Below are 17,380 nucleotides of genomic sequence, written 5' to 3' on the forward strand. Positions count from 1 at the left end.
AGGATCCAGCCGGCGCTTCTCAGATTTGCACACCCTGGGAAACACCTAGAAGGCTGGATGCACACAGTGCTGGCCCAGCCTGAGTTTCCCAGTGGATGAGTCTGGGGAGCCTGAGGGGGTTCTGCCTAGGCAGAATTGCTGGTCTGGATGGATGAAGAACAAGGCTCCCAGCTCAAGACCACAGGGACTAAGCTACCCCTTCCATTACTAAGCAGGGTGGGCAGAGCATGGTCACACACACCTATAATTCCAGCTGCTGCTCTGGAGGCAGAGATAGGTGGACCAACTTTTGAGGTGGGGGTGGTGTGGGGAGTGGTGGACAATGAAAGTTAGCAAGACCCTATCTTCAAAGCCAGCCAGTATAGCAATGCCTGCCTGGAATTCCAGCCACTGGGGAGGCAGAGGTGGGCATTTGGCTGGATAGGGGATTGTATAGTGCCAGGACCCTGGGTTCCTCCTCCTCTGAAAACAGTTGTGTTCTTGTTACCTCACTGCAGCTAGCGGCTTGTGAAGTCGCTGGGCGGAGCAGGCCTTTGGGGGAGCACGGTCACTCTCAGCATGAGCTGAGCAGGCCCCCAGGACAATGCCTGGGGCTGGGCCTCCAGAGAGGGGCTCAGGGACAGGCGCTTCATCAGCAGCCCAGAGCTAGGCATGGTTTGGATGGAGCCAGGCCCTGGCTCTCCCCCGCCCCACCCCCCAGCTACTTTGTCTTTCCAAACTCCGCCCCTTGTCTCCGGAACACCAGGCCTGACAAGGACTGGGCTCTCCAGGCCTCCTCTCCACTCAGGCTGCAGCCCTGCTTCCAGAAGAGTGGCTGGGGTCTCCGTGGCCAGGACCCCCTCTCGGGGGGAGCCACAGCAAGGACATTATTGGGAAGACATAAAATGTGGCTGCTTTGGGCTCAGCTCTGTGGTGGAACCCCATCTCTCCTCTCAAATCACCAAGCCATCGAGTGCCTCCTTCTGACCTGGCTCCTGGCGGCCAGCGAGGACGACAGCAAGGCCACAGCTGCCTGCAAAGCCGAGCTTGACAGGATCTGTGCCAGGCGCTGGAGGCTCACACCCTTGACCCAGCTGCTCAGGAAGGAGGCTGCGATCCGGAGGATCACAAGTTCCAAGCCAGCTCAGCCAAGAAACGTTTACCAGACCCTATCGCAACAGAAAGAGCTGAGTGTGGTGGTGTGCACGCTTGTCACGCCAGCTATGTAGGAAGCAAGAAGCAAGAACTAATCTCAATGATAACCAGAGCAAAATGGGCCTGGGGCGTTGCACAATGGTAGAATGTCGGCCCTTCAAGTGCAAGGCCCTGAGTTCAGTTCTCAGTACTGCGAAAAGCCGGGAGCTGTGAGCGGAAAGCATCTCCTTGGGCTCTATGTCAGGTCTTTCTGAGGCTTAGAAGGTCATTGAAAGCTAAGGTCATCTGAAGTCACAGTGTTTGCTGGACTCCCGGGACCTGTGACTTTGAACGAATGACACCTTCCAGTTTTATGATCATGTTCTGTGGTCGGGCCCTGCTTTTGGAGACACAGGGACACTGGGGCGGAGGGGCGACGGGATGGGAAGCGGCTCTCTGCCGCCCCTGGGGGCTGGCGCTGTGCTCACCTGGCTGTGCCCCACGACCACTGCCTTCGTCTCCAGGTCCAGCGTGTGCAGAAGCTCTTCCACCGCCTGTGGGGGACAGAGGGTGGACATGGTGGACCTGGTGGGGGGCCCAGCACCTCACTGCAACAGGGAATGAGACCCTATCTCAGAAATGACCAGTGCGGGGCTGGGAAGGTGGCTTCGTGGTAGAGCGCTCGCCTTGCATGCAGGTTCGATTCCTCAGTACCACATAAACAGGAAGAGCTGGAAGTGGTACTGTGGCTCAAATGAGAGCATTAGCCTTGAGCAAAAGAAGCTTAGGGACAGTGCCCAGGTCCTGAGTTCAAGCCCCAGGAGCGGCAAAAAAATAACCAGTACACAGAGGGCTGGAGCTCAGTGGTAAAGCACCTGCTTAGCACTCACCCTGACTTCAAGCCCTAGTACCATTCATACACACACACACACACACACACACACAGATATACACATACAGACACTCACTCAGACACACAGCTGACCTTGCAACAGACAATTAGGAGGGCCAGTCGCAGGGCCAGCCAACATGGTTGCTCTGACTGCACAAGCCAGGAGAGGGACAAGAAGATCCGGGGAACGGTACAGGCCATGGCTGCCTTCCTAGGTCACCAAGTATTCCCAGGCCGAAGCACAAGTGAGAAGGGGGCAGCTGCCTGCCTGCTTGAACAGGAGGAGAGAGAGAGAAAGAGAGAGAGAGAGAGAGAGAGAGAGAGAGAGAGAGAGAGAGAGAGAAAGAGAGAGAGAGAGAGGAGAACCCCAGAGGGAAAGATGCATGGAGGTAAAGGGCTACAGCCATCAAACAAATGCAAATGCAACCCAGGGGAAAGATGTCTGATAACACACCCCAGGGGCTGGCTTGAAAATAAAAGCAGGAGTTTTTGTAAAACTGGGCAGTGTTATCAGCAACTGTACCAAGGGCTAGACAGAGCCACGAGGAGGCCATCAACAGTGAAGAAAAGATCAGAATCTAGAATGGCTCTGTTAATGAAGATGCCCAGGTTTCAACAGCAAAACAAGTGGGATGCAGAAGCAAAAAAAGGAGATGGAGGAGATAACCCTCTAGAAATAATTGTGTGTCCTTGGGGGCAGGGGATGTGGTCAGTGGAAATAAGCTCTCTCTGTGCCCTCATGATTTGAACTCAAAGCTTCAAAGCAGCTGTTAGGAACACATACAAGGGTCTAAAGGAAATGACTGGAAGGATCGAAAGAAGGAAGAAAGGAGGGAGGGAGGGAAGGAAGGAGGGAGGACCCAAGCCCTGTGCATTCTGGGCTTTGCTGCCGCTCATCTGGCCGGAGTTATTTTGCTGCTCCCTTGGTGCTGTCTGCGATTCTTCTCTTCCCATGTGCGGGGTGGGCTCTCACCCTGTGACTGCGATGTATCTCGGGGTGTCTCTCTGTGTTCCTACTTAGAATTCACTGACCTTCTGGGAGCCAGGCCCACAGCCTCGGACCTCTCGTTTAGGACCGCCGACCCACTGACATTTAGTGTGATTTATACAAATCGCTTTGCTATTTGTTTTCTAGAGGCCACATGTCTTTTTAGTTTTTTTAAAAAACTATCCCTGTCTGCCTCTTTGCTTCTTTATTCTATGTTCAGGAATAGTCTTCACTGAATGGGGCGAGGGAAGGGTGCGTGGTCCTCGGGAAAGGGATGGGACCACCACTGCTCGTGGCCCAAGTGGTGCAGGGCCAAACTCCCTCAAGAAAAGCTCAGGGACAGTAATTGGGTTCAAGCCCCATGGGAAGCACCAAAACAAATGACCAAGGTATAAAGGCCATCCTGGGTGCCTCTCACCAGCTCAGTAAAATACTTGCATACCCTGTCTGAGCACTCTGATGGCCTGAGTTCAAATCCCAGCTCTGCCTCAACCACCGGAAGGTGATCTCAGCTCCTCACTGAGGATTTGGTGATGAAGGCTTACACTGGTGGGGAAAATGGTTATTGTTGTTTGGGGGGCACAGAGTATCCAGCAGGAGCCCACCGAAAGGGCGCTCATCACTGGGGGTCAGGCAAAGGCGCGGTGGGCAGAGAGGCCCTGTGCTGCCCGCCCCCCCCAGGAAGGCCCAGCCCCGCCCAGCCATGTGGCCCCTCAGCTGCCCTCTGGTGTCCAGGGGCAGCATTGACCTTTTCCCACTGTTGATCTGTCTTTTATGAACCCCGTGTCTGAAGCGCTTTGTGCGTGGAGGCCCAGCGCCCCAGCACATGTGCTCATGGATAATTCATGGCGGGCCACTGTTGCCCGCAAATGAATATTTATCAGCTTTCTCATAAGACACAGGCTGGTGTTTCCTTTTTTTCCTCTGCTACCGTAATTCTAGGCTGCAGCAATGGGATTTGTGAGCAGAACAAGAGCGAGCCAGACAGAGAGAGAGAGAGAGAGAGAGAGAGAGAGAGAGAGAGAGAGAGAGAGAGAGAGAGAGAGAGGACAAAGAAAGGAAAACATCCAACCCCGTTCATTCCGCTTGTAATTTTCCAGTTTTTGGAGGCCTTGGCCGCAACGCAAATCTTCAGAGCCGTCCAGAACACAAATGCAGCCGTGAGCGTGATACCTCACACCCCACTCCACCCCAACTCCACTGCCACCCCTTTCACCAGTGCAGAGGAGCCCCCACCCCCAACGCCTCCCAATGGCTCCAATTCGCATCCCTGTGGGGACAGCAAGCCCGGATGGAACACGTGTCCGCCGGCCACACAGGGCTGGTGGCCCCCAGCCAGGCAGGACGAGCCACTGCCCAGACGGGGACGGGGACAGCACTGCCCTGCACACGGCTCCACCGGCGTCCCCTGTCCCGGGATGTAGAGGCATCGGTGGCCTTCCGCAGGTGGCCTGTGCCCTGACACCCACAGCAGGGAAGACCATGTGACTTGGGGCAGGTACTGGTGGCTCATGCCCTCGTCATCTGAGCTACTCAGAGGGCTGACATCTGAGGATCATGGTTCAAAGCCAGCCCAGACAGGAAAGTCCATGAGACTCATATCCAATGAACCACAAAAAAGCCAGACGTGAAGCTATGGTTCAAATAGTAGAGCACTAGCCTCGAACACAAAAGCTCAGGGACAGTGCCCAGGCCCCAAGTTCAGGTCCCAGTACTGGCACAAAAAAAATTTTTTTTTGAGCTCATGAATTTATAGTAGAGTTGAAGAATGGAGGAGACGCATGGGAGCAAAAATTCAAACTTAGGTCTGGGTATTTTCACTCATTTAGTTAAAAAACATTATAGAGTAATTGCTAGAAGCCAGAATTCACAGTGTGGCATCTCCACAATCTCAGCCAAGGACTGGGGCCACATGAATATAAAAACAGGTGTGTAGCCGGGCGCTGGTGGCTCACGCCTGTCATCCTAGCTACTTAGGAGGCTGAGATCTGAGGATCAGAGGTTCAAAGCCAGTCCAGGCAGGAAAGTCCATCCGACTCTTATCTCCAATTAATCACAAGAAAATTGGAAATGGTGCTGTGGCTCAAAGCACTAGAGTGCTAGTCTTGAGCAAAAAAGAGCTCAGGGACAGTGCCCAGCCCTGGAATTCAAGCCCCATGACCACCACCAGCAACAACAAAATCAAAACCAGGTATGTGACGTATGAGTTCAGCAAGAACTCACCAGCTTCTTATGCCGAGATGGGATGAAGAATTACCTCAGGCAAAGGACTCAGCCAGTGCAAAGGCCCTGGGGTGGAATGTTCATGAACAGTTCCAGAAAATGAAACTCCTCGTGTGCAATATTTCTGGAACATTCTGGACCCCATTCTGCCAGCATCCCTTGCAGCCAGAACATGCTAATCCCCTCCCCTACTCTATTCTGTTCTTCCTCCCCCAGAAGTCCAGCAGGGCCATGGGGGGGGGGGGTTGTGAGGACGGCCTTGCTGGCAGGTGTGTCTGGAGCTGGGGACTGGGCCAAAGCTCACATTGCCCTGGCCCTGCTCCCAGACCCTGCCTGACCCAGCTGCCCCACCCCACCCTGCTGCTGGGACCTCATGTGGAACAGGAGTGCCTCCACCCGCTCTGCACATACCTGCCGCTCATCCACTTCCTCGGGGGCCAAGGCCAGCCTCTTCAGCAGCGCGGGGTCCAGAGCCTGGAAGCGCCTGCGGAACTGGGGGAGCCCCATGCGGTCTGCAAAGCCTGGGGAGGGTGCAAAAGAGGTCGGCATCCAAACGAGACCGGCCTGGAATGCTTGACCTGGGCTTGGCCACCTGTGTTCGCTGGGGAGGTGCTCGACAACTCATCCGTCCTTTTCTTTTTCTGATGAGGTCTCCTTTTTTATTAATTTATTTAGTTATTCATTCATTTGTTTAGTTCCCTCTCAGCTTGAATGATGGTTTCCTATCTACCTATGCTTCCTACATAGCTGGGATTACAGGCATGTGCTACCATACCGACTTAGACCTTTCTTATCATCCCCCTTGTAGTAATGTGGGAATTGAGATCCTGAAGGGGTAAATTTCCCCTGGTCACCCAAGACAGTCCTTGTCCCAGCTGGGATTCAAACAGGAGCAGCCACACATATATATATGGGAAAGGGGCAGGGGCAGGACCCCAAATGAGCATAAACTCAGAATCCAGGGCTGAGGTCTGGATTCTCCGGGAGGAGGGGCGACAAGGGAAGTGAGGGAATCTCAGTGCTCCCCACCAGGATGGCACTGGAGCGGATGCTGATGTCTCACCCCACTACTGAGACCTCACCAAATGCACAGTATGGAAGGAGCCAGCTCCAGCCAACCAGGAGAGGAGGAGGGGAAGAGGGCCAGCAAGTCGGGAGTGAGAGCAGAGGGTGCAAGGCTCCTCATGAGGCCTCAGGCCTTACTCCATGGGAGAGCTCACCTTGGCTGGGTTGGGCCCCTGCGAGGACCCCCACAGTGACATGAACCAGGGACACCCCAAAAGAACACGTGTGTACGGAGAGCTCCACAGCACCAGCCTGCCAGCCAGGCAGAATCAATCGACCAGGTGATCAATCGATTGGTGGGTAGGTGAGGAAGAGGGATGAGAGGTGGAGGAGAGGGCTCCTTTCTGCCTCCCTCTGCTCCCACCTTCTCTGTCAAATACTCACTGGGTGTCCCCAGGTTCCATTATTCTTGTGATGGGAGCCTGGACCCAAAGCTGGGGTATCAGTGACTTCAGAGACAGTAAACAAATGGTTGCCTAAGACCCGGTGGGGTGGGGAGGGTCACCCACCCTCTGCCTGAAGCATTTCTAAGTAACCAGGAGAGGAATGGAGCTGGGAGCAGAAAAGAAACAAAACAAAACAAAACAAAACGAACAACAACAACAAAAACCCCCACCCAGAACTTAAGATTAAACAAGTGGCCTGGTGCCGCGGCTCATGCCTGTCATCCCAGCTTCTCAGGAGGCTGAGGTCTGAGGACGGCAGTTCAAAGCCAGCCAGGGAAGGAGAGTCCATGAGACTCTTATCTCCAGTTAACCACCAAAAAATAAAAAATGAAAAAAAGTTCAAAGGGATCTATGGCTCCAGTGTTCCAGCAGGAGCCTTAAGCAAAAATACCTCCTTGGGAATGGCTCCTTGGGAAAATCCACACCCCCATCTCCAAAAGAATGAGTGGGACACAGCCCTGATCCAATCCCGGGCAGGTCGTGTGAACAGGCCCATTCCCCGCTCTGAGATGCACGCGTGTCTCACGTGTAAGGAAGTCTCCTGTGAAGAGCTGCTCAGACAGGCTCACAGCAGACCTTGTGCAAGGCTCCCAACAGGCGGTAGGCACCCCCAGGGGTGGGAGGCCGGGCGCGCTGTCCCCCCGTGGGCCCTCACCTGTCCTGTGCAGCCGCAGCGCCTCCAGGATCTGAGAGCCAGCGAGCTGGGCCCGCAGAGCCGGGATGTCCAGGGCTTGGGGCTGGCTAGTCTCCGGCTGGTTTCCACCTGTCCCCTGTCCAGCGTCACTCATCACCACCGGGGCCGGCAGCAGACAGTGAATGAAGTGTAGCTGAGATCGGCTGAGCAGGCTGACCAAGGCATCCTAGGGCCAAGCAGAGAGCCATGAGTACAGGCTGCCTAAAGTAGGGGGGACATGGGGGACCCAAGGGTCCGGATGCCCCTTGGAAGAGCATCTTCCAGGGGCCCCTGAGTCCTGAACCAAGGATTTCCCACCTCCATCATGCTTTGTACTCATGAGATAAGAGGGACTTTTACAATTGCCCCTGGTGAGACAGACAGGGAAACCGAGGTAGGGAGAGCACTCTTGAGGGATCCCAGGCCACATGGCTCGCTGAGACTGAACCATGTAAGAGCTCCTACATTGGAAGATATTTAAGATAAACTGCTTCCTGCCATTCTCTACTGGCTTTGGCCGTCGCCCAACCCAATGTCGCCATATGTTAGTGGGTTGGTGTTGCGGGTCTAGGCGACAGGTTGGTGTCCAATCAGTTGGATCCCACTTTCTGCACCCCAAAGGATGATCCTCCCCATGGGAAAGGCAGACGGAGCTCGTATGGCATCCGTCCCTTCAGTCAAGAGGACAGCAGTAGCCCGTGGCCACACCAAGCACCCCCAACTCCTTGCCTGGAGCCCCAGCTGTGGCTTCACATTGCCGAGGACTATGACCATTTCCCCTGAACCAAGCTGGCCACGCCTACTCTGCTGGGGAGGTGCCCAGGCCACAGGGGCTCAGGGCCATGGGGGTGGGGGGGACTCTCACCATCTGCAGCTTGATCTGGGCACACGGTGCTTTCCTCTTGACTGCAGCGAGGCTGCTGGCGAATGCCCGTCTCACCACGCGGTTACGCTGCAAGGCCTGCGGGGAGGCGGCGTCCAGCCCGGCCAGCGCCCAGCACACGGGGGGCAGCTTGGCCCGGGCCTGGAACAGGCAGCGCAGCTCCTCACTGGTGGGCAGAGGGGGAGGATATGGGGGTGGCTGCAGGGGGAGCAAGATCCAAGCACCCCATTCTTCCCTGAGGATCCTTCAGGCTCTCCAATGATAAAAGACCAATAGAATCAATTCCTCTGAAGCCCATGTGTATGCAATGTGTATGAAACTTCTGGAAGCATTCAAGTTCCTGGGGCCACCACCACCCACCCCACTGATGTAGCTAAGCACATGTCCTTAGGGTCCCAGGGCCCAGGATGCAGACCCAGCCCCAAGGTCAGCACTATTCAAGCATGCCACACTCTCCCTCCCCCACCAGGGGCCAGGGCTTTGCTGTGCCCCTCCCCAGGCTCATGGCAAAACAAAGCTTCACTTAGCTCTGCTCTAGCTCAGCCTCCCTGACTACACTAGGAACCTTGGGACCAGAGAACTCTCCAAGGTGCTGAGACCAGCTGGGGTTCCACTGTAGAGACACCAGACACCCCCAAGGCCTCTGGGCAGCCTCCAGGCTTGCAGAGGGCACAGGGCAGTAGTTCCCACTCCCCACCCTCGCCAATGGCCCATGAGCTGCACACCCAGGATCGAAAGAGGCTAAGGCAGCAATGGAGCATTGGCCTGGCCCGGCCCACCCGCTCCCAGCTTATGGTAGAGGGATAGTGGTGACTCGCTGGCCACTCAGGGGATAGGGGACAGGGCTGTGATTTGGCCCAGGTGCCCCGTCCCCCTCTGAGTCCTCTGTGGGTTTGTGGCCCTTCGTCTGCCCTGCACCCCTGCTTTGATTCCTCTGTAGGAGCTGTATGCCGGCAAGCCCTCTGAAGCTGGGCTTTCCACCTAACTGACTACTACACCCTGCCAGGGCCCTGGGCATTGCTTAAGCTCCCAGATCTTCTGTGTGGCCATGGGGCAAGCTGCTTCCCTAGCCTCAGCCTCAGTGTTTTCATCTGTAAAGTGGGTCTAGGGGTACACCATTGCCATGAGGCAAACCAGAACCTTGCATAAAATAATGCCTGGGTGCTAAAGCCGGCGGACAGCGAACCCCTACCCCAGGCATCAGCATCTCCTTCTCTTCTTGCTGCAAGATTGGTGTCACCAGGGCTTGAAACAGTCATAAGCCTGGGAGGTGTATGCGCAGCACACACACTTGCCTGTGCACAGACCTGGGAGATGCACCTACATGCACCCCCCAAAACAAACTTTCCATTAACTGTGGAGGCAAAACAAGGGCTGCCAGCCCTGTGCCACATTTCTGAGGTGAGCAGTCAGGAAACTACACCGTGAAGGGTTACTCTTTTTTTTTTTAATGCTACAAAATGTCTCGGTTTCAGTTTTACGACCTCGGGTCTGCAGGAAGTCCATAAAAATTGCTCCATTCCCATCATCTCCCCGATACTTAATGAAAGGCAAAGAGCCAGGTATGGAACCACAGCTTTGCTCAGCTTTCCGGCCTGCTTTCTCTGGAAACTACTTTTGCTCTGGGCCCAAGGGAGCCATCGAACAAATCCCACTGAGTCACGATCTGTGGGTTTTGGTATGGCCCTCACTCACCGTGGCTCACTGCGGCTCTGAACAACACCTCACCCCCTGCTCCTGCCCCGGTCTAGCTCACCTTTTCGACTGCTGCAGGAGCTGAGGGGCATCGAGCGCCGAGAGGTTGGGCTTGGCTCTGTGGAGCCAGCCGGTGAGGTCGTAGCGCACTGGGTCCTGGCCCAGCTGGTGGAACACCTCACACTGAAGCGGCTGCTCACAGGTCCGCAGGGCGAAGGGGCCTAGGGGAGCCACAAGGGGTTGGGGGAGTTCTAAGACCATTGGGGGATACTCTGCAATCTGCTGTTCCCACCCACCCACCCAAGAACATAGCAAGTAAGTTTGAATTCCTTCCAACTAGCTAAGAAGCACAGCTCGGGGCATCTACAAGGCTCCCGCATCTGGGAACTCATGCAACTTGATTTCCAAAGTGGATTTCTATCCCTCTCTGCTTTCGCGAACCCTAGACACTTATTTTCAGCAGCTTTCATCGGCACTCCCTCCCTCCACGGGGTTTACTGTAGGAATCCACACCTCTCCCCTGCGCTGTGATTTGCTGAATGCTTTCTTTAAAACAGCTCTTCCATGTTGCACAAGTACATTCGTTTTTTTTTAAAAAAATAAACATTGTGCTGCGCATTTGATGTACAAGTTTTATTTATTTTCCTAATATGCATGGAAATAAGTAGCTATTAAATACTTTTAAAATATTTATTCGCTCGCCGTCTAAAATCGTCTTGGCGATCATCAAGGAAATAAATGCTCAGCGCCCTCTTGAGAGCGGTGTGTGTGTGTGTGTGTGTGTGTGTGTGTGTGTGTGTGTGTGCGCGTGCACGTGCATATACATACTAGAGGGAGTGGGAAGAGCAGCAGAGCCAAAGGAAGCCTGGGCTGGGGGGCGGGCCGAGGCCCATTCACTGCTGTGTAATAGGAGGCTCTGAGCTCTGTTTCCTCCCCAGTAAAACAGGAAGTGAAGCACGCACACCTCAATGCATGGCATAAACTTAAAGGTTTAAGATGAATAAAATATTTTTGTCTAGGTGGTGTGCTGGTGGCCATGCCTGTCATCCTAGCTACTCAGTAAGCTGAGAGCCTGGGCAGCCAGCCCGGGCAGGAAAGGCATGAGACTCTTACTTCCATTTATTAGTCACCAAAAAGCTGGAAGTAGAGCTATGGCTCAAGTGGTAGAGTGCTGGCCTTGAGCAAAATAAGCTCAGGGACAGTGCCTGGGCCCTGAGTTCAAGACCTGAGACCAGCACCAAAACAAAGAAATTGAAACATGGTGACCACCAGAAGACAACTAGCCTGTGAACGACCCTGCTACCTCGCTGCAGGTAGGGGACAGTGAGATCCATGACATCTGGCCAACTACCAGTTCCAGAAACCCAAGTTTCCTCCACCCCCTCATTGTCCTTCACCAGCTGGCAAAGGAGCAGGCCCATTTCAGAGACAGAGCTGGGGACAGGGGGTGTCTGTCTGTGCTGGGTCTGGGCCTAATGCCAGGCACCCTCCAGAAGGGAGGCAGTCCAGGGACCCACGGGGAACTTTCTAGAGCAATAGGAACTGCTGACTTCATGGCCAGTCCTCCAAAAGTTGTGTGTGTGTGTGTGCATGTAATACTATTGTATGGTGGTATTAGAGTTGGCACAATACATTCATATCATGAAAATATATGTAGATATAATACATATGCATCTATATACATTTATCTATCATCTACCTAACCATCCATCCATCCACCTATCCATGTATTTATCTATCCACCTATTTATCTCCATCCATCCATCCATCTATCCATCCTTCCATCAATCTCTCCATCTATTTATCTACCTATCTATCCATCCTTCCATCCACACCTATCTATCTGTCCATCTGTCTATCTATCTATCTACCTATCTATCTATCTACCTACCTACCTACCTACCTGGTATTTGACCTAAAATTTTTCTTCTGCTTTTAATGGAAGTCCACTCATTCTCACAGACCCTCCACACCATGCCCCGTGCCTACCTTCCCACCTGGTAGGGCATCCAGGCCTGGCCTTTGGGCAGAGCCCAGCCCTCTGTGCCCACCGCCCACGTCCTGTGGTGCCCTTCTGCACTCACAGCCTTGGTGCCGGCCTGGCAGAAACAGCAGCCAGCACACAGGCTGCACTGGGCCCCCACCCTGCCCCTCACTCCCTCACCTTCTGCCCCGGCTCCCTTCTTCTCAAAGGCAGCACGCAGACGCTCAAGCACCACGCTGTCGCTGGAACCTTCCACCCGCACCTCCTCATCCAGTAGCCAGAAGAGGCCCCTGGTGTCCTCGCTACCACCCCCAGCCGCCAAGTGGACCTGTGGAGACCCAGGGTATATGGAAGGGACCTCAGGACAACAGCCACCCCATCACTGCTGTGACCTTAAGGGGGTCACATCCTCCCCCCCCCCCCAGGGCCTCAGTTTTCTCTTCTTTGGGATGGACACAACATCTTTATCTGAATGCCAGACCCAACCCAACACAAGCCGCTGGAGTCCGGTGAGCTGCCTGGGCTCCGACCCCAGGCTCTGCCACTGAGTCCATTGTATGACTGAGAGGTGGTCCCTAACCCCAGGACATTGTCACCTCCAGCTGCCTGGGCCATATCCTAAATGAATCTGTGCAGAACCAGGAATGGGTCCCAGGCAGTCCTCAGGGCCCAAGCTTGCGAGTGGGAGGCACAAAGGCTCCCCACATCCAGTGTTCCATTAGAAAGTAAACTCTGAGTGCCTTGCCTCCCTGGGTCCCTGGTTACCTGGGAGGGGTTCTGATCCATCAAAGCCACTGTAGTTTCTGGGGAAGACTCTGGGAGGTCAAAGTGCACAGGAATACCTTCCTAAAAACAAAACCACAGGGGTTAAGTTAGCTCCAAAGTGAGCTGAGCAAGTGAGGAGGGTCCTCACGGAGGAGGGACGAGACCAAGAGGCCCGCCCCCACCTGCCATGCAAGTTAGTGTCAGGCCCTATCAATATTATTTGTTTGAGATATATCCACCTGGATATTTTCATTTTTGTCATTGTTTTGGGCTTCTGCCAAAGGAATAGCCCGAGTTTCAATATCTCTGATCGCATGGAAAAGCAATATGGCTGCTTGCAATAGTTGCTCACTTTTTCCTACTGGAATCAACACTGTCACACAGAGAGGAGGGAGGGGAGGATACCCTATGGTCTCAGAGGTCCTGGTGACATTCACAGTGTCACCACAGTCACAGGGGTACACTTATGCTCGCCTGCATGGATCCATGGAGGCGTTAGCTTGTGATTTTGTACTTTTCTGTGTCTCTACAATGTGAATACCACCCCCCCTTCTGAAACATGAGGGCTGGAATTTAATAGGCAATGTGGTGCTCTTAAGAAGCAAGGTCTTAAGCTGGGCTTGGCGGCTCACACCTGTCATCCTAGCCACCACTTGGAAGGCTGAGAACCAGAGGATTGGAGTCCAAGGCCAGCCTGAGAAAAAGAGCTCACCGGCCCCCCTTCTTAACCCACAGCAGGATGCAGAGACACATTCTTATCACCCCAAGCTATGTGGGAAGCTGAGTCTGGAAGGATGTGAGCATCGGGCCAGCCTGGGCCCAAAAGTCTGGGGAGGGGTGGGGTAGCCCATTCCTGTGATCCCAGCAGTGAAAAGAAGCTAACGTAGAGGATCCCGGTTCAGGCATATGCCCAGCAAAAAGCCAGAGCCTATCCTAAAAATAACCAACAAAAGGCCAGGCTGGAGACATGGTTTGAGTGGTAGAGCAGCAGAGCAAGCTCAAGACCCTGAGTTCATTAGGGCTCCTCCTTTTCTTTCTTTCTTTTTAACCCCCTGGTCCTGAGGCTTGAATGCTAGTCCTGGATGCTGTCCCTGGGCTCCTTTTTTGCTCAAGGCTAGTACTCTACTGCTTGAGCCACAATGTCACTTCCGGCTTTTTCTGTGACTTAATTGGAGATAGAAGTCTCACTGGCTTTCTGGACCACACTGGCTTTAAACTGCAATCCTTAGACCTCAGCCTCCTGAGAAGCCAGGGTGACAGGAGTGAGCCACCTATGCCTGGTGGCTTTTATCAATGATACTAGTCCCTCCTAAAAGGACGGCACGGCCAGCTCCAGCGGCAAGACAGTGGCCTGGGAACAAAGATCAGAGATAGAGTGCAAGTCCACTGACACCCTGACCTCCAGAAGCAGGAGGGGCCCCTGTGGGCCAAACGTGGGGAGAGGAGCCCCAGAAGGCCCGAGAGAAGGCCAGAGAGAAGGCCACCCAGCGCAGGGCAGAGTCCTGTCCGCCCCCAGCTCCCCGATCCGGTCTGCTCTTGGCATCTCCCCAGCCACGCCTGACCTCCAGGAGCCGCTCCCGCGTGGAGACAAAGGTCCGCTGGTAGAAAAGCAGCTGCAGACGCTCCTGAGCGTAATTGTGGCACAGCTCCTCGAAGGTTGCCGCCCGGCCTTGGCCCTGATGCCGGGGGTTCTGGAAACCTGGGGAGTCAACCACCGTGATGGAGGCCATAGACAGGTGTTGGGAGCAGAAGGATCTAGGGAGACGAGAGAGAAGCCACTCTGAGGAGGCCCGTAGTTTGAGAGCCCTTGGTCCAAGCCTCCAGCTTCTCACTGCAGCGGTGGAAGAACTGAGGCAGTGGGCGAGGAGGGCTTGCAGACCTAGCAGATTCAGTATTAAAACTAAGCTCCTCAAGCGCACAGGCCGCCTGCCCGAACTTGGCATGGGCTTCCTCAGTTGTTTAATGGTGGTGGCTGCATCCCCAGTGATGCAGAAGCCACGCCCTGCAGCGGAGCCACGCCCCGTTACTCAGCCACGCCCCTTGCAGCGGAGCCACGCCCCATTACTCAGCCACGCCCTCCTGCAGTGGAGCCACGCCCCGTGAGGGGGGTCACACCCACTGGCCACGCCTCCTCCGAGGAGCCACACCTCCCATCCTGTCACTCACTGATCACTTTCATGTGGGTCTCACTTCCTGCCTGGAAGCGGGCAGGGTCCAGCTGTGATCTGACTACGTTAGGCTTCCCCTCGTCCCCGGGATCGCAGGAAGCCCACACAGCACCCCGATTCCCTCCGTGCAGATGAAGCCCCATGGACTCCTCTGCCCACGCTGGCCGGGCACTGAGAGCCTCCTGATCTCAGCGTCTCTCGTCACCAGGATGGCAGCTGTGAGCCACCAGGGCCTACTTCCATCTTTGTTTATCCCCATAGTGATGTCTGAGTCAGGGCATTCGGAGAGAACAGATGTGCACCAGTCCGAGAGCTGACAGGCAGGCCAGGTGGGCCTGAAGTCCAGCACTGTCCACCTTAAAGGCCCTCTCATCACTGTGCTAAGTGACCCCTTACTGGCGCCCCCGCCCCTCTTGTGCCCCTGCAAAGGGTCCACCTGGTGCCTGACCAAAGGCCCTAATTACCGGTTGATGAGTGAGACCACGGCGGAAAAGAGCTCCTGGTACAGGCCAGCGGCCATGCCCTCCACGCACTCGGCGCCCGTCATCTTGAGCCCTGGGGTTGGGAAGGAGGGAGGGGTCAGAGGCCTGCAGTCACGATCTTGTCCGGTGCCAAGGACGAAGCCACAGAGCAGCAGAGAGCTCTGCACTGGGACATGCCCCTGCCCTCCCCATCCCCTTTCCTCGGTCAATGAAACCCCTGAAGCCTGCTGGCAAAGCCCAGCGTCTGAGAGGGACCTGCAGGGGGACCTAGGCAGCCCGGCCCTGGGCCTCCCCAGCCTCAACCGGAGGCCACTCAAAGGTCACTGCTCTGGGGCTGGGAATATGGCCTAGTGGCAAGAGTGCTTGCCTCCTACACATGAAGCTCTCAGTTTGATTCCCCAGCACCACATATATGGAAAATGGCCAGAAGGGGTGCTGTGGCTCAGGTGGCAGAGTGCTAGCCTTGAGCGGGAAGAAGCCTGGGACAGTGCTCAGGCCCTGAGTCCAAGGCCCAGGACTGGCAAAAAAAAAAAAAAAAAGGTCACTGCTCTGGAATGTTCCCAGACACCCAAAGCATTCAGGTCGTGGGCCCCAGCTTGGTGCTGTGGGAAGTGGTTGGATCTTTAAGGGGTGGAGCTTAGGGGGAGCGCTGATGCCTTTGGGGCGTGGCCTCAGTCTCTGGGGTGTGGCCTCTGCCACAGGGGCGTGGCCTAAGTTGCGGTGGGGGGGGAGGGGGGTGGGGCGGGTCTCTATCCCAGATCTCTTCTTTCTCTTGCTTGCTTCTCCCTGTTACCAGGCCTACAGCTTTCCTCCAGCAAGGTTCCCTGTGTCTGCTCAGACTCCCAGTCAGCGTGCTGAGGCTCAGTCCGGGCAGCCTTTCCTCTTTGCAGGTGGCTGCCTCAGGTACATTGGTACAGAAACAGAGAGCCGACTGAGAGTTGGCCAGAAGCCTTCTGGCCCCTCACTGCCGTGGAGGCAACTCCCCACTCCCCTGCGGACACAGGGTTTGTTTCTGCAGGTGTTTTATTCACGATTCCCCACCCCCACCCCCACACCCCCCGGCCCCAGGCTGACTCTCTGGACACCCCCAGCTCCTCACATAGAGGCAGATGTGGCCAGTGTTTGTTTTCCACTCCAAAGCTGATCTCCTAGTGAAAAAGACAGGACGAGACAGAAGGACGCCTGTGGCTGTAAGCCTTCCCAGAGTTGAGGGGATTGAACGTGCAGGAACCGCAAGCCCATGGGAGCTGGAAGGTTTGTGCTCCGCCCTGAGAAGGGTGCTGGGTGCAGAGGCCTGGCTGAGCTGCCTGTCCCCAGAGTCAGCCTGAATGGAGGACTTTACAACACTGTAACCACACACACACACACACACACACACACACACACACACACACACACACCTGTGTGCCTTCCATTCACAAACCACCCTTCACTGGTAGAGTTGGGACTGGAGGAATTGGGGTTCAGACCACAGACTCTGACCATAGTGGGGTTCCATCGTTTGGACACACTTTGGCAGCCTGCAGGACTCTCCTCTCCTTCCTACAGCTTCATCTCCACCCTGGGCTGTTGCTAGGCAACCCACAGCCTCCTCTCTCCCAGCCTGTGTATGGCCCAACCCCATGACACTCTGGCCTGAGCTCATGGCACTTTCAGATAAAGAGTGTGTGTGTGTGTGTGTGTGTGTGTGCTTGCATGCGCTCTGTGCACGTGTCTGTGCATGTGCATGGTTGTGTGGCACGCACATGGATGACTGTGTACCTGTGTGCATGTGTGTACGTGTGTGAGCATGAATGTGCATCTGTGTGTGTACAATATGTGTGTGTGTGCCATGGTGAATTATGCATGGGTCGCTCTTTGATTACAGGGGTTAAGAAGACCCGTGTTCACTCAAGATCAAGATACAAACCAAAAAGGCTCCTGGAGGCCCAGGGCCCTCGGCCGCCCACCTGCAGACCCTGAAAGGTGGAGCAGTTCTGGAAGCCAAGAGGGCACTAGGTGGT

General features: G+C 55.1%; 1 protein-coding gene across 1 annotated transcript in view; it reads right to left on the reverse strand.

Moving 5' to 3' along the window:
* Myo18b (myosin XVIIIB) overlaps window positions 1–17,380 on the reverse strand; it is a 122,679-nt gene that overhangs the window by 83,687 nt on the left and 21,612 nt on the right. Inside the window, exons 14-22 of the mRNA XM_048342750.1 lie at window positions 15,360–15,450; window positions 14,290–14,482; window positions 12,728–12,808; window positions 12,143–12,290; window positions 10,040–10,199; window positions 8,266–8,449; window positions 7,383–7,587; window positions 5,628–5,737; window positions 1,602–1,667 (exon numbers count right to left, since the gene is read on the reverse strand). Of these exons, the coding sequence (XP_048198707.1) occupies window positions 1,602–1,667; window positions 5,628–5,737; window positions 7,383–7,587; window positions 8,266–8,449; window positions 10,040–10,199; window positions 12,143–12,290; window positions 12,728–12,808; window positions 14,290–14,482; window positions 15,360–15,450 (1,238 nt within the window). The remainder of the gene's footprint in view (window positions 1–1,601; window positions 1,668–5,627; window positions 5,738–7,382; window positions 7,588–8,265; window positions 8,450–10,039; window positions 10,200–12,142; window positions 12,291–12,727; window positions 12,809–14,289; window positions 14,483–15,359; window positions 15,451–17,380) is intronic.

Source organism: Perognathus longimembris, chromosome 3 (genome assembly GCF_023159225.1).
Source record: "Perognathus longimembris pacificus isolate PPM17 chromosome 3, ASM2315922v1, whole genome shotgun sequence".
Taxonomy (NCBI): Eukaryota; Metazoa; Chordata; class Mammalia; order Rodentia; family Heteromyidae; genus Perognathus; species Perognathus longimembris.